General features: G+C 38.1%; 1 protein-coding gene and 1 long non-coding RNA gene across 2 annotated transcripts in view; one reads left to right on the top strand and one right to left on the bottom strand.

Moving 5' to 3' along the window:
* LOC140166992 (speract receptor-like) overlaps positions 1–14,502 on the top strand; it is a 73,877-nt gene that overhangs the window by 36,273 nt on the left and 23,102 nt on the right. Inside the window, 1 exon segment of the mRNA XM_072190472.1 lies at positions 13,534–13,675. Coding sequence (XP_072046573.1) covers positions 13,534–13,675 — 142 coding nt within the window.
* Positions 3,452–12,850, bottom strand: LOC140166550 (uncharacterized). The gene is made up of 3 exons (XR_011860882.1): positions 12,640–12,850; positions 8,310–8,475; positions 3,452–4,648 (listed from the first exon to the last, which is right to left on the bottom strand). It is a non-coding gene; the product is annotated as an uncharacterized lncRNA (long non-coding RNA).

Raw genomic sequence — 14,502 nt, 5'->3', positions numbered from 1 at the left:
ATGGTCGTCAAAATTTTGCTAGCACTCAAACTAAGGCTGAACCGATATTATCGGATATGATCGGTACCGATATGGGAGTCATCTGTAAAATATCGGATCGGTAAAAACTGTAACTTTCTTGGCGAAGCTAAAGCTCGCATGGAATTGGTATTGGACAGGTATTTTTCCAGAGTAGATGCACTAGTCCCAAGATTCGCTAGTCTGGAAATTAAAAATGGTCATCAAAATTTTGCTTGCACTCAAACTAAGGCTGAACCGATATTATCCATTCGGTACCGATATGTGCAACTTTTTTGGCAAAGTTAAAGCTCCTCACATGAAATTGGTATTGGACATGGGTATTTTCTCAGGGTGGGTGCACTAGCCAAGATTTGCTAACTCCGGAAATTTAAAATGGTCATCAAAATTTTGCTAGCACTCATACTAGGGCTGAACCGATATGATCGGTACCAATATGGGAGTCATCTGTAAAATATCGGATCGGTAAAAACTGTAACTTTCTTGGCGAAGCTAAAGCTCGCATGGAATTGGTATTGGACGGGTATTTTTCCAGAGTAGATGCACTAGTCCCAAGATTCGCTAGTCTGGAAATTAAAAATGGTCATCAAAATTTTGCTAGCACTCAAACTAGGGCTGAACCGATATTATCGGATCGAAACCGATATGTGCGTCATCGGTAAAATATTGTATAGGTAACCAATGTTACTATTTTGGCGAAGCTCAAGCTCATCGCATGGAATTGGTATTGGGCAGGGGTATTTTTCCAGGATTCGCTACTCTGGAAATTTAAAATGGTCCTCAAAATTTTGCTAGCATTCAAAGTAGGGCTAAACCTAATCTGTCATCTGTAAAATATAGATCGGTAAAAAAATGAAACTTTTTTGGCAAAGCTAAAGCTCCTCGCATGGAATCGGTATAAGATTTGCTAGCCTGGAAATTAAAAATCAATATTAGGGCTGAACCAATTATTAGATCGGTACTGAAGCACGGTGGCCTAATGGTTAGATTGCGGGTTCGAGCCCCACCACGACCAGTGTGCTGCATCCTTGAGCAAGATAGTTTAATTCCCAATTGCTTCACTCCACCCAGGTGTAAAATGGGGAGCTGCTGGGGAGGGGAATAATCACAATCTAAGTCGCTGAGTGTACCTCAGTGTGGACTTGGTGAAGCGGAAATGATTATGATATCCTAATGGCAGCGGAATAATTGTTGCAGTGTGCTGATAATTAAGTCATGCCTAGCTGAAGTGCACGTTTATCACCAATTAATTTTTTTTTACCGATATGTGCGTCATCGCTAAAATATATTGTATCATTTTTTAATTAGAAAGCTCCTGGCAAAGAATTGATATTTGCCAGGGGTATTTTCTCTGGGTGGTCATGAAAATTTTGCAAGCATTCCTAAGTTGGACTGAACTGATTATCGGATCGGTACTGATTTTTGTGTTGTTGGTAAGATCGGATCATAAAAAAAAATGTTTTTTTGTGTGTGAAGTGTTGTAAAAATTACTACAATTAGAAAGCTCCTTGCATGGAATTGGTATTTGGCAGGGTATTTTCTCAAGGTGGGTATACTAGTCCCTAGATTGGCTAGTCTGAATATTAAAATACAGAGTGCTTGGTAAAAACACACAGTATGACCCTGACCCTAACTTTGGACTAGTGACCTCTTTCTAATTTTCTGCGTAGCACATCCTTTTTTCCAGAATAGAGAATCATAGGACTAGCAAACAGTCCACCTTTTCCCCCATAATACTGCTCTATGACTCCTATGAAATATCAATCTCTAGCCAGTATAGACCACTTGACATGTGACGTCATTACCCGGCAGTATGCGCACGCATTATGGCACTTTCCATTGTTCTTTGCCCTGCAGTGTGCGTGCGCATCGTAGTTTGCTCAGGGCATGTGTGTTTTAAATCTCCCACCACATTTCATATAGTACAAGAAAGCCATTGAACAGTGAAGCGGTTCGTTCGAGCAAATCGAACGACCAATCCCTTGCCTTTGTTGATAAACATTGATGTCAAGTCCCGTGTCAAGTGGTCTATACAGTACAGAAATGATTGACTTGATGAAATGTATTTCTTGTGGCACATCATAATAATGACACAATCATACACACTCGGCAAGTAGATAAAAAAGTTTTATTGAAGTCTTTTTTTTTAAATGCTACTTGACAACATCAAAACACCTGTTTAAATATTTACTGGCCATGTGTTTTGAACCACCTTTTGGCAGAAAGCAAATAGAAAAATATTTAAAAAACCCTTATATTTTGCTGAAATTTTGCATGAAACTTGGTGGAATGCAGGAAAAAGTCAGATTGTGTGGACTTACTGGACTAAATCTCATTGCACCGATAACACAAATAGTATCACCCAGACCATTGGGAGTGCATCGCTCAGTCCAAATCGCCTCCACTCCGACGCGCCGCTAGACCGACTACACAAATAGGGGTGTGTCAGTCCGAAAATGAAAAAAACACTGCGCTAGTCCGAAAAAAGCATGCCCTCCTCAGTCCGAAAATGAAAACCACTGCAACAGTCCGACATGCCACTAGTCCGAATCAGAATTCACTGCGCTAGTCCGAATCTGAAAAAAACTTCTTCAGAAACTGAAAACCATAGCGCTGATCCGAAACTGAAAACCACAGCACTAGTCCGAAACTGAAAAACACTGCATCGGACTAGCGCAGTGTTTTCCCCGATTCGGACTAGCGACATGTCGGCCTGGCAGAGTGTATTTTAGATTCGGACTAGCGGCATGTCGGACTGGTGCAGTGCATTTCAGATTCGGGCTAGCAGCGTGTTGGACTAGCGGAGTGTCGGACTAGCAGCGTGTCGGACTATCGCCCTGTACCAGTCCATTGAATGTTGCTCACTTTATGGAAGCTATATTCCAATTCTGGGTGAATCACCACATCAACCTGCATATTCTTTGAGCCCTGAGCCCTGCTAAACACTTGCATATTAATAAATAAATCCAACTCAAAATCAAGAGGTGTTCACCTTACCCGGGACCTTACCTTACATGTATGAAATGCAAATTACCAGATCTATACATATTCCAATATATCATATCCTTTGGCTTTATAGATTAATTCTTGATGTCATGTGAATACTTTTCAGGGGGGCCGCTCAAGTATGATAGTGTATGCATGTGTGACCAAATTTTCTTTAAACACCCCTTAACAAGTTTTACCCTACCAGCAAATTAGGCCCTTAAAGGTTGATCTGAACCCTGGCATTATGGAAACTTTTGGGCCTCATAACTCTTTAAAATGTTGGTCTACAGTATATAAAAGTATACATATTTAGAATGGCAAAGACTTGATAAGTTCATCTGTGAGGTCAAATTTGGGCCAAAATGCCATTTTTGGCCCAAAATCCCAAAAATAACGGTTTTTGGCCCACTTCTTTTTTTTTATTTACAAAAAAAAAAAAAATTCATTTTTGAAAACTAGATAAAAATATCTAGGACCCGTTTTTTTATTTTTTTGAATTTCGACCAACTTTGAGAAATTTGCACCAAAAATGAGTTTTTCAAAAAAATCATAAAAAAGCCTGATTTTGGCCCCAATTTCAAATATTTTTGGTGAAATTTGTCAAAATTCAATAAAATGAAAAAACAGGTCCTAGATATTTTAATCTAGTTTTTAAAAATTAATTTAAAAAAAATTTGGCCCAAGAATTTTTTTGTTACGATGCACGAAAAAGAAGTGGGCCAAAAACCATTATTTGGTACCCTAAACAAGTTGTTCAGTTTTAGAAAACTACCCTTATTCTTGAAAATCAGTGTTTTTTAGACCCTAAACGCGTCACTCGGGTACATTTGTAACTTGCCTTGCCTAAAAAAAACCCTTTTCCTTGTTTTTTTCCCTTGTTCCCTTTATTTGGTCACGCATGCGTACAGTCCATTTATGTGAGTGGTCCCCCGGGCTTAAAAGTGACTTCACTATTTGTAATGTCATCTACATGTATTGATGTACATCAGTGTCGTACTATTACGCTCACTTTCCTATTCGGCGAGGATGACAATTTTGACCTCCTCACCTGTTTACAAACAGAGAGGTAGAGAGAAGGCCTGTCAAAACTGTTACGCTTGTCCAAACACTCAAGTATCAGAAGGATGGTCCACAATAGAGTGATTCACGGAGCATGAATAGGGGATTAATAAACTGTGAAGTACAAAATGTAGGTCCATGTGCTTCTTTTGTCCAATTTGCCATCAAGATTTCGAAAGAAAACAGTTCAGACCCTGAACACGATCATGTCAGAAATTAATATTTTGTTCTGGGACTGATAATTCGAACTAGATGTACATGAACCACAGCGTGTTCATTGCAATCCACTACCCTGGTCCATTACACATACAATTTTCCGCATATGGTAAGTCCACAAATAATTTGCACTGCGAGTATCCATCCGGGGTATCCATGTTCCTGAACTTCACGGTTCTTGACACTTCAGTGCCAGAAGTGGGTAAGTGCAATAGCAGCCATGTGTAGATGAGTACAATATACTGTATGTAAATTGCCAAATGTTCACAGGGCAACTATTGCACTTACCCACTTCTGGCACTGAGTAGTTGACTTTACAGTGATCTCCTACAGAAAATCATTTGCTTGGACTCCTCATCAAATGAAGCTGAAAGAAAGAAAGTAAATACCAAGAAAGCACAATTAATAATATTTTTCAGAAACTTTTCATGAGAACTCCCACTTGGGAAGGGACCCCAGGTTGAGGTTTAAGGCATCTATAAATGGGAGTACTGACATGATTAAGGCAGGAAATTTTTGGTAATTTTATACCCGACTTCCCGACACATTTTTGGGCGGGTAATCAGGAACCAGAAATTGCAAAAGTAAAAATAATTTGTTGTTGTTTTGGAATGTCCCTGGACCTAGAGTTAAGGAGGCACACAGGATCACTAATTAGCCATTATTATTCACCTCATAACTAGAAAACTATTTATGTAAAGTATATAAAAGTATACATTTTTTGAACGGAAATGAGCTCATAAATCTATTTAAAATGTCAGTTTTGGGTCAAAAAGTACAATTTTCGAGAAAATCACAAAAACGGCTTTTTTGACCAAAAATTTTGGTCCGCCATAAAAAATTATTTGAAAATCAAAACTGTAAAACATGAATTTTATTAATTTAGACAAATAAATCTAGAAAGTGTTTTTTATTTTTCGAAATTTTGCTTAGTTTTTAAAATATAGGCAAAAAATCAGTAAAAACGTGTGACCCGTGTTCAAATTTTTGAATCATGGGTGATAAAAAAAGTTCTAGGCTCTAATTTAAAAAAACGAAAAAACACTATCTAGATTTTGGCCATATCTAAACGTTTGACTTAAAAACTTACCTCAGTGATGCTTCATTTAGACGCTATGGCGGACCAAAATGGTTAAAAGTGGTCAAAAGTGAACTTGCCGAAAATCGCGATTTAGAAAAATACAGCGGATTTTAGGTCCATTTTTTAATATTATTCCATAAATATATAATCCGGTGACTTGTGACGTTTGGTCAAGTTAGAAAATGAGAAGGCGTCCAACTGCAGCAGATTGGCATTTTTTGGTGATTTAGAAGGTAAAATATACAATAAGACAAAATTATCCATGCACATTCGGCAGATGTTTTATCCACATGGTGTAGCCATTTTATTTACTGCAGTCTTGTTTCCATGGTGCAGCAAAGCTTCCGGCAAGGTCGCTGATGCAGCGTCGGCGTTTGAGGAGCGACAGGGCAGCGGACAGACAGATAGGTTACGCTGTGAATAAGTTGCACAGTGCATGGTCGTGTTGCCTTGAACGAAACCATGATTATTTAGCACAATTTTGTCCTGTTCCGTATAAAAAAAAAGATCATGCTCTGTATTAAAATGTGCGGACATCAGAATATTAAAATTAGCATAGAATAACTGACAAGCAATTATTTTAGCAGATAATCAGAAAGTTTTATGAAATGAAGAATAAATTGAGACATAAATCATGATTTTCTGTTTTGTACTAATTTTCATAATTTTGCTTTAAAAATGCAATGTTTTTAATTTATCGGTTTGGGAGATTTTCTTTCTTTTTTTTCTTTTTTTTTTTTTTTTTTTTTTTTTTTTGGTGTTGACAAATATTGCATTTTTATGTTCATTGTCCTTTTCTGAACCGCAAACATGATGTTGTTACTACTCGTTGCTTTATATGTTAAACGGGCAAAACACGGAGAGGTCACAAGAAAACTGAAAAACACGGAAATTTATATAGCCTAACAAAACCGAATTTCAAAAGTAGAAAACGGAACACTTATTACTTTAAATTAGATTGTGGTTTATGCAGTAGGCCTATCGTATATAGGCACCATTCTATAAAGAGCGTTTTAAAACACTGCATGAAAACATTCACGAAAAATGCTTTAAAGCAGTTTACCTTTTAAAGTATGCAGACATTATAAACGTGAAAGTTGAAAGCCAGACAAACATTGCAAATAAAAAGGCATTCGGCCAAAACATGCGCAAAAAGTGTTGTAAAACCAAAAGCTTTTATCGCAATCATGGTATATGGTAGACCTAATAGGCCTACTAATGGAAATTTAGTTAAAATGGGTTATGAAAAAAGCACGAATTTGCGTTTTCGATTATATTTCTCGTTTGAAATTATTATTTAGCATTAAAACATTCATGAAAATGCTTTCTTAAAACATTCATGAAAATGCTTTCATAAACGCGTGCTCGCTATGCCGATTTCAAATATCGACAGTTTTGACATAGAGTTGTAGGCCTATGCCTAGATGGTCGATATGAAGTATTGAAATGTCAACGTTTTTGACATTGCGTTAATGGTCAATCAGGAGTAGAGAACGTTTGAAAACGAATCTTAAATTATTCGTGTTTTAATAACACTTTGAAACATTATTCAGGGCCTTAGGTATCCTAATATAGGCCTACCGGTAGTAACTACTTGCCTATTTTTTATGGTCTTCAAAATTAAAACGAGACTGAACGACCGCAGAGGCTCCCGAACCAAGGCTGGGACTGCATAAAATATAAGCTAATATAATAGGCCTATATTCTTGTCCAACTACACCAACTTGGTAAATCAAATAATAACAATGAAATGAATGAATGAATGAATGAATGAATGAGTGAATGAATGTATGAATGAATGAAATAAAACAAATTTTTAAACATAAAATAATAAGCCTATTGATATACGGGCTAAGTCTAGCCTACTGGCAAAATATTTAGGGCCTACGTTTTCTATCGTATCTACCAGATTGCGTCATCATTACAGGGCTAAATCTTACGGGTAACTACTTCTTACAGATAAATTTCATCTTTTCAAGTTCAGAATGAAACTTGAAAAACAAAACAAAAACAAACAAAAAATTCACTATTGTGTTCATATAAAAAAAAACCTATAATTTATACCACTATATCAGCACTTTTTTTGGCGAAATTTATCGAGTAGGCCCACTGATTCTGGGACGGGACGGTGGTGGTCTGTCGGCCCGCAGTTTCATCGAATGCAATGGTGCAAGCTTTACCTACCTTGGAAGAGATCAATACGATAAAATACGGTAGTGATCATGATTGGCGACTCCAGCGCCTCAATCAGTAATCACCTCGCCCATCCAGTTTACCATGTGTGCGTGTCTTTGCTAGCTGTACGCGCAATACGCTAAGCGTTCGAGAACGCTTGATTTATTGCGGAAAACAATGATTTATTTGCTTTTGCATTTTGACGAATTTTTAATGAAAAAGGGTCTTTAAAATAGCTTTTCTTATGGTTCAAATTTTAAGATTTCTTTAAAATCTATTAATGACAAGATAAAATACGGTTTGAAGATGACATTAGTGATGAAAACTCAATTTTGGCCATGTAACACTTCAGTGATCCTGTGTGCATCCTTAATAGCTCTAAATTCTAGGATAATGACTTCATGATTGAAAATGTTTGTTTTTATTCTGCAGAGTGATAATTTGTGTTCATGTAACTCTATGATTTCAAAATGGATACAAATTCAATGCATTTTGAAATCATTATCACAAATTATCACTTTGCATATTAAAAACACTTTTTTCATTTGCTCCTTTTTTGCTTTGGCCTTATTGCCAGGCTGCAAAATAACCGCAATTGCCTTCGGTGCCCCTACCAGTTGCCTTGATGCCCTATTAATTGCTGCTATTCTTTAACATGTAATTGCCTTGTAAAATAGATGTGCCCTTTCAAAATTGCCTTGCAATGGGTGCCCTTCACAATCCTTATTTTGCAGCCTGCTTATTGCATAAAACACCACAGATATTTGCTTACATTTTTGTACAAGGACTCGGTGAACAAGTTGGTGAGCTTCAGAAAGTGAAATATGATAAGGTCACCATGTCCTCCGTCAAAAACCCAACTCTCATCTGCATCTGTGGTCCACACAGTGAAGAAATATCTAGGGTTGTACCAGAAGTTGTTTGCTGTGTGCCTCACTCTAGACGAAATAGAAAAGAGGGTTAGAAGAGGAATTAGGAATTATAAACTATTGTACATGTGCACATAATGATCAATGTACATGTCAATAAGGTGCCATGGTGTGTGATTCTTTTTAGGCCTAAAAAAAATTGTTTGATTGGCGTAACCCGACCTACCCTAAAATTAGGCCAGACCCTAGACTTTTTTCTTCTTCTTTTTTTTACAAAAAAATTAATAAATAATTTCTTTTAAATGGAAATAAAACTTTAATTTAAAAAAAAAGAAGAATTTAATATCCAAGGCCTAAATTATAATCACAATTTACAGCTTTAAAAGTTGCATTGGTAACTTTTTATCACAGAATGTCCTTGAATATACCAAAAAAATCACCTACCTACCTACCAATTTGTTTCAAAATTATGTTACACTAAGGCCAAAAAAAAAGTTTATCTCAAAGCTCGCAGGCGCATTTGTAAAATTGTAAGATTTGAAAAAAAAAAGAAATGCAATTTTTTATTTTTTTTTTCAAGTTTTTTCCGGAAAATTTCGGCGAAAATTATATTTTTTTCTCAAAATACCATGAAAAAAAGCTGGGTATAAAATAACCACTCGTGAGCTTTGAGACAAACCTTGATTTTTTTTGGGCCTAATCAAACAATTTTTTTAGGCCTTACTTTTGAAAAACATAATTTTTGTTTTTCATCTCTTCCACATTACATTAAATACCTGTGGGGCAAGATTTTTAAAATCCAATCCTGGCATATTTCCCAAATAATACCAACCCGACCCAACCCATCATGCCCGCTCGATCCCAACTGCTAACTTCATCCCGATCCGTTCTAACTTTTAACAAATCCAAACCGAAATATCAAATTAGATCCGATCAATGTTAAATGAAAACCAAGAATGACTATTCCTGAATCCTGATCCCGTCTTGAACCGAAAGGAAGAACCCAGGTCTGTTTTAACTCGGTGAGAACTCGCCCAAATCTGGCCCAACCAGATGATAATTATATGCCTTGATCCGTATTTCATTTCAGATCGGTCCGGGGTATTTAGGGTTGCCCTGCAGGGCATTATTTAACACCACTAAAGTCAACCAAAGTGGCTCAGGGGTGGTGCAATAACTATGTGTACCCCCTGGGTCATGGGTGGTGAATTAAAGGGGGGGGGGGCCAAAGATTTTTTAGCAGGCCAAAGGTGGGGGGGCAAGCATTTTTGGCAGGTCGATATATTGATTCTCAAAATGTAGCAGTGGAAATATGATAAATGAGTTTATTTATTTAAGGGCAGTGCTTCACATAGGTAAACGTACAGGACGTTAGTCCGACATGCCGTTAGTCCGACGCTGGCGCCACTAAGTGACAGGGATGTGCAGACACCAGTTCGAAATTAGGGGGTCTTTGGGTGCGAGCCTAGACACCAAAAAAAGATGCCTTTCAGAGATTACAGATTCAGACATGGCCAATTCCACTGTTGTGTTACGGACGTTTCAGATACTTGCAACTTTTAAGTGAATATCATACCGGTACCTTATTACCTGGTTGCTGTTAATGTTAGGATCATGACCAGGGACAGGCGATTTGTGCGGAAAAAAATAGCAAATTGCGCGGAACTTTTTTTTTTCAGTGCAAATCATGTATCCCTAAATTGCGCGGAAAGAAAGTTCCGCGCAAATCGCTTGTCCCTGATCATGACACTTTATTTCTTAGAATGATACTTGTAATGTTCAATATAATGAAGCAATTTTGTTTTGGCTTCCTTATAAGGTAGAAATGAGTGTTACGGACGTTAATCAAAAGTGCCTGCCTTTTTGACAAATGGCCAATTCCATGCCAAAAGTGCCTTTTGTAACGTCCGTAACAAAATGTTGGAACATTATTGCTCAAAACAGGAGCATTTATTTCAAACTTGCTAATCATGCCTCCATAGATTGATGTCAGAAACATGTGTGCTATTCACTTAAAAGTTGCAAGTTGCATGTCATCTGTAACGTCCGTAACGGTGGAATTGGCCAAACGGTGAATCCTTAAATCTATGTTCAGTTCTGTGTTTGTCTTTTTTTTGTTAACTGAACTATTGAGCAAGCTCTGACTCCATTCTATGTAAACATGAAAATCAAGTTTTAATACTTTGGTATGGGAGTATGGGACCTACGCTGTTGATTCAGTGTTATGGGTGTTACATTTTATCCTAACGTCCGTAATGCTATTACATTAAATTTAAAAAAATGTCAAGGTGCTTCAGGACTCAGATTTTTTTCTTTAACTTTGTAGGTCTGCTGACATCAATCTACATGTATGGAGGTATGATTAGCAAGTTTGAAGTTTTGAGCAATAATGTTCCAAAATTTTGTTACGGACGTTACAAGAGGCACTTTTGGCATGGAATTTGCCAGTAGCAATGTGTCGGACCAGTGCAGTGGCATGTCGAATGGCGCAGTGCATTTCAGATTCGGACTAGCAGCGTGTCAGACTAATGACGTGTCAGATTATTAAATAAACAAAAAATCCCTGACAGGTCAATTTATCCTACTTGGCAAATCTGTAGCATCAGCCAAAGGTTTTCCATGCACACAGCTCAGTACATGGTATAACTACTAGTGCTATCATTGACAACTGCAAGGGCTTGGCAAGGCCAAGATCTACCAGAGGGTCTACATGATGATGATGTATATGTGTGCATGTACACATATAGCCAGATTAATGATAGTCGATTGTCTACGAAAAAGAGTTACATGCCTATTTTACAACACTTTTATTTAATAAGAAAAAATTACACAAGCTGGAGTAGAGGTTATAGGCCTACTATAAACTGATACAGGACTCATGTCTAGTTGTTTGATTTGAGATTCTTTTTCAAGATTGCTTGGTATGAATATATTAGGCCTATATATCCTCGTTTTCATGAGCAACATCAATACATGGAATTTGAAAAATAATTAAGCAAAACAAGTTTGACTCTTTCACTCAGGGGGGACAATAATTATGTGTACCCCGGGGTGGTGAATTCTCAAAATGGTCTGCCAAAAATCGCTTGCCCGCCCCCCTTTGGCCATGCAAAAAATCTTTGCCCCCCCCTTTGATGTGCCAAAAACATTTGCCCCCTTTGATGTGCCAAAAATCTTTGCCCCCCCTTACCAATGCAAGATTTTGGGGAACCTGAATTTACAACCTTAAATTGTCTTACCATATACATTGTAATGCGAGCGCAGTGAGCATGAAATTTTGCATTTGAACGTGTTCCTAATGTTTTCCTACACCTTTTTTGGGCATAATATAGAAACGGTGCCCAAAATATCCCGGGGGGGGGGGGCACCCCAACTTTGGAGGGGGCGGGTATTTAGGGCTGTTAAAACCCCCTTTTTCAGTATCGCTGTCACCCAAAGACCCCATATTTTTTTACGAACACATGCTCTGTCACCCAAAGTCTCAATTTTTCCATTTGATCTGTCACCCAAAGACCAAGGTTACAAGTTCAATTTGAGCAGCAACTTTCATTTATAAGTTTTTAACTGATTTTGTTATTTAATTTGAAAAAACAAAGAATTTTGAAGCCATTTAGAACTAGAAATTCGATTTTCGAGGTTTCTGTGGTGCTGTTTCGGTTCTCACCCAAAGATTCCATATTAAAAAAAAAGGTCATGTTCTCACCCAATGACCCATGATATTTTTTACATTTTGCTCTCACCGAATGCCAAAAATCATGCTCTCACCCAATGACCTCATACACCTATATCCATTTCAAATTGAAGTGCCCCCGGAAAATATCTCTGCCAAAAATCGCTTGCCCCCCCTTTTGACTTGCCAAAAATCGCTTGACCAGTTTCGACCTGCCAAAAAATGCTTGCCCCCCCCTTTTGGCCTGCCAAAAAATCTTTGCCCCCCCTATAATTCACCACCCCGGGGGTACACATAATTATTGCACCACCACCCCTCAGGTGTTGAGTTGTTAGCATCGGGGGCTCATCATGATCATAGTCAGTCATACATGTACAATGAATTGACCTGTTTATACACGCCGCGCCGGACTTCGTATGAAGTAGTAAGCCATTGACTCGTCTGTGCATGTACTACTAGCATGGCTACTGTGAGCAGTAAGCTTACAGTAATCTACATTCGGGACCCTACTCTATCGATCAAAGTATCATAGCTATAGGAAAACAAATATTCAAGTATCTTACCATATCAGTGAGGTTTCATAACCTTTTTCGTCACTAGCAAAGCGTTCTCGAACATGATTTTGCACTGTCTCGATCGTGGGAAATCAGACTGACTGACTGAGCTTGACTGCACGTTTCACGTCGCTTGAGGTCACAGGTCATCATTAATTAGTAAACATTTTCTCGCTCAAAAGTCTTTCAAAGCCCATATTTGGTGTGTTACATTCGTATTGACTGAGTTTGTTTACGTCTTGAAGATGATCAGCTGTTCAATGTTATTGTTTTGAGCGTCAGCTGTTCGGTCCAGGCATGGGGTACCGGTCGGCCGAAGTTTGGTCGCCGCATCATCAGTTTTATTGATAAAACAATGAGTTTTTGGTGTATTTGCGTGCACGACACGTTTCGAAATTTCTTTAAAATTCAGGAATTTTCAAGAACTGCTCAAACCAAATTATGGTAAAATCCAGAAGTAAACTGATTTTTAAGAAGAAATATGTATAGTTAAATCGGCAGCTGATGGGGCTTCTTATCACAATTTTTATATTTCTTCAGTATCGGGAGATGCAATTCTGTTGGGATGCTGCGTAATTTGACATTGATATGCAATGTCGGCAGACTCGTGAAATGTTGATTAACACTGTCAATAATATTTTTTTAATATGTTTGAATGGTTCTAAAGAGAGCTACACACAATTTTGAATGATAAAATAATATTCCATTTATTAAAAAGATTGCTGCTTTTATAAAGGAATCAAAAGAAACCACACACCCATTGAGACAGTGATATTGGTGTTTACACCATGTGCTGTTGGCGCCAGGGTCATGAAGGGAGCCCTCTATTGTCGAAGTTTAGCCATTAAAATTCCTCTCGAAGGGCCGGTGTAATATATTTGATTTTATTAATACATGTAATAGATGAACTTAGCAATGGTGAAAGACATCACTGGAGCCGTATGGCGGCTAGTTTATGCCATCAAAGAATGTCTCGCTAATGGTGAAGATCCGTATGATGGGCCAACGTTGATGTCTCATATGTTAAAGAGCGAGTATTATAATCGTAAGTAGTTGACTTTTTGTGCTTTTACACTGACGAAACCAAGATTCGTAAACCGCGTCGCCCCGATATCTTCATGGCAGAAATCGCCATGATGGTAGGGTGAATCCACAGCCATGCATGGCCATTTTGTTCCGACCTGTTTAATGGTTTTGAGACACATAATGGACCGAGGGACATCCGACTAAGGCTATTGACAATAGCATGGTGACTGACCTCTGTAGATGTCAGTGAGCATGGTATACGTCATGACGTCATCTGCTTTTAGACTGCCTCCACCAGTGGCCTACGCTGCGCTATCTTCCGTGACCCGAGTGCTTACGAATGAGGGCAGTTGTCTTTTTTTTTGTTCGGCACATGTAAAATCAGAATTTTTGTCAGGTTTTGAGTTCAAAACGCACGGTTCTTTCTCAATACGCAAGCTGACGACTATCATACTTCTTTCAACCACACATATATTCAAGTGCAAGCCTTGAAATGGGCTTCTTTTGAATCAAAAAATTACGGGAGATATTCATAATTTTCTACCCCGGTATCCAAAGATTTATCGTCTGAATGCAAATCGCATAGCACATATACACGTGTATCGATCCCGGGTATTGATTTTAGTTTCTCTGCTGTAAGCCTACAATGTAATTACCAGGCGATGTCGGTGTAAACCGTAGTGTTATACCGAATGTAGAGGGCGTCTGTCTGTATCGCTTTCATAGACTATTCACTCGTTTGTTTTCGCTTTAAGTCATAAGGCTTTTTGTATCACAGGCGGACACCGTCAGTAGGATGACGTTGCACGACATGAGCAAAGTCTTCGGAATTTGCCGGAGTTTTAC

This window comes from Amphiura filiformis, chromosome 12 (genome assembly GCF_039555335.1).
Source record: "Amphiura filiformis chromosome 12, Afil_fr2py, whole genome shotgun sequence".
In the NCBI taxonomy this organism is placed as follows: Eukaryota; Metazoa; Echinodermata; class Ophiuroidea; order Amphilepidida; family Amphiuridae; genus Amphiura; species Amphiura filiformis.
Note: the sequence above shows the minus strand (reverse complement) of the source record. Positions and strands in the feature narration are given on the sequence as shown.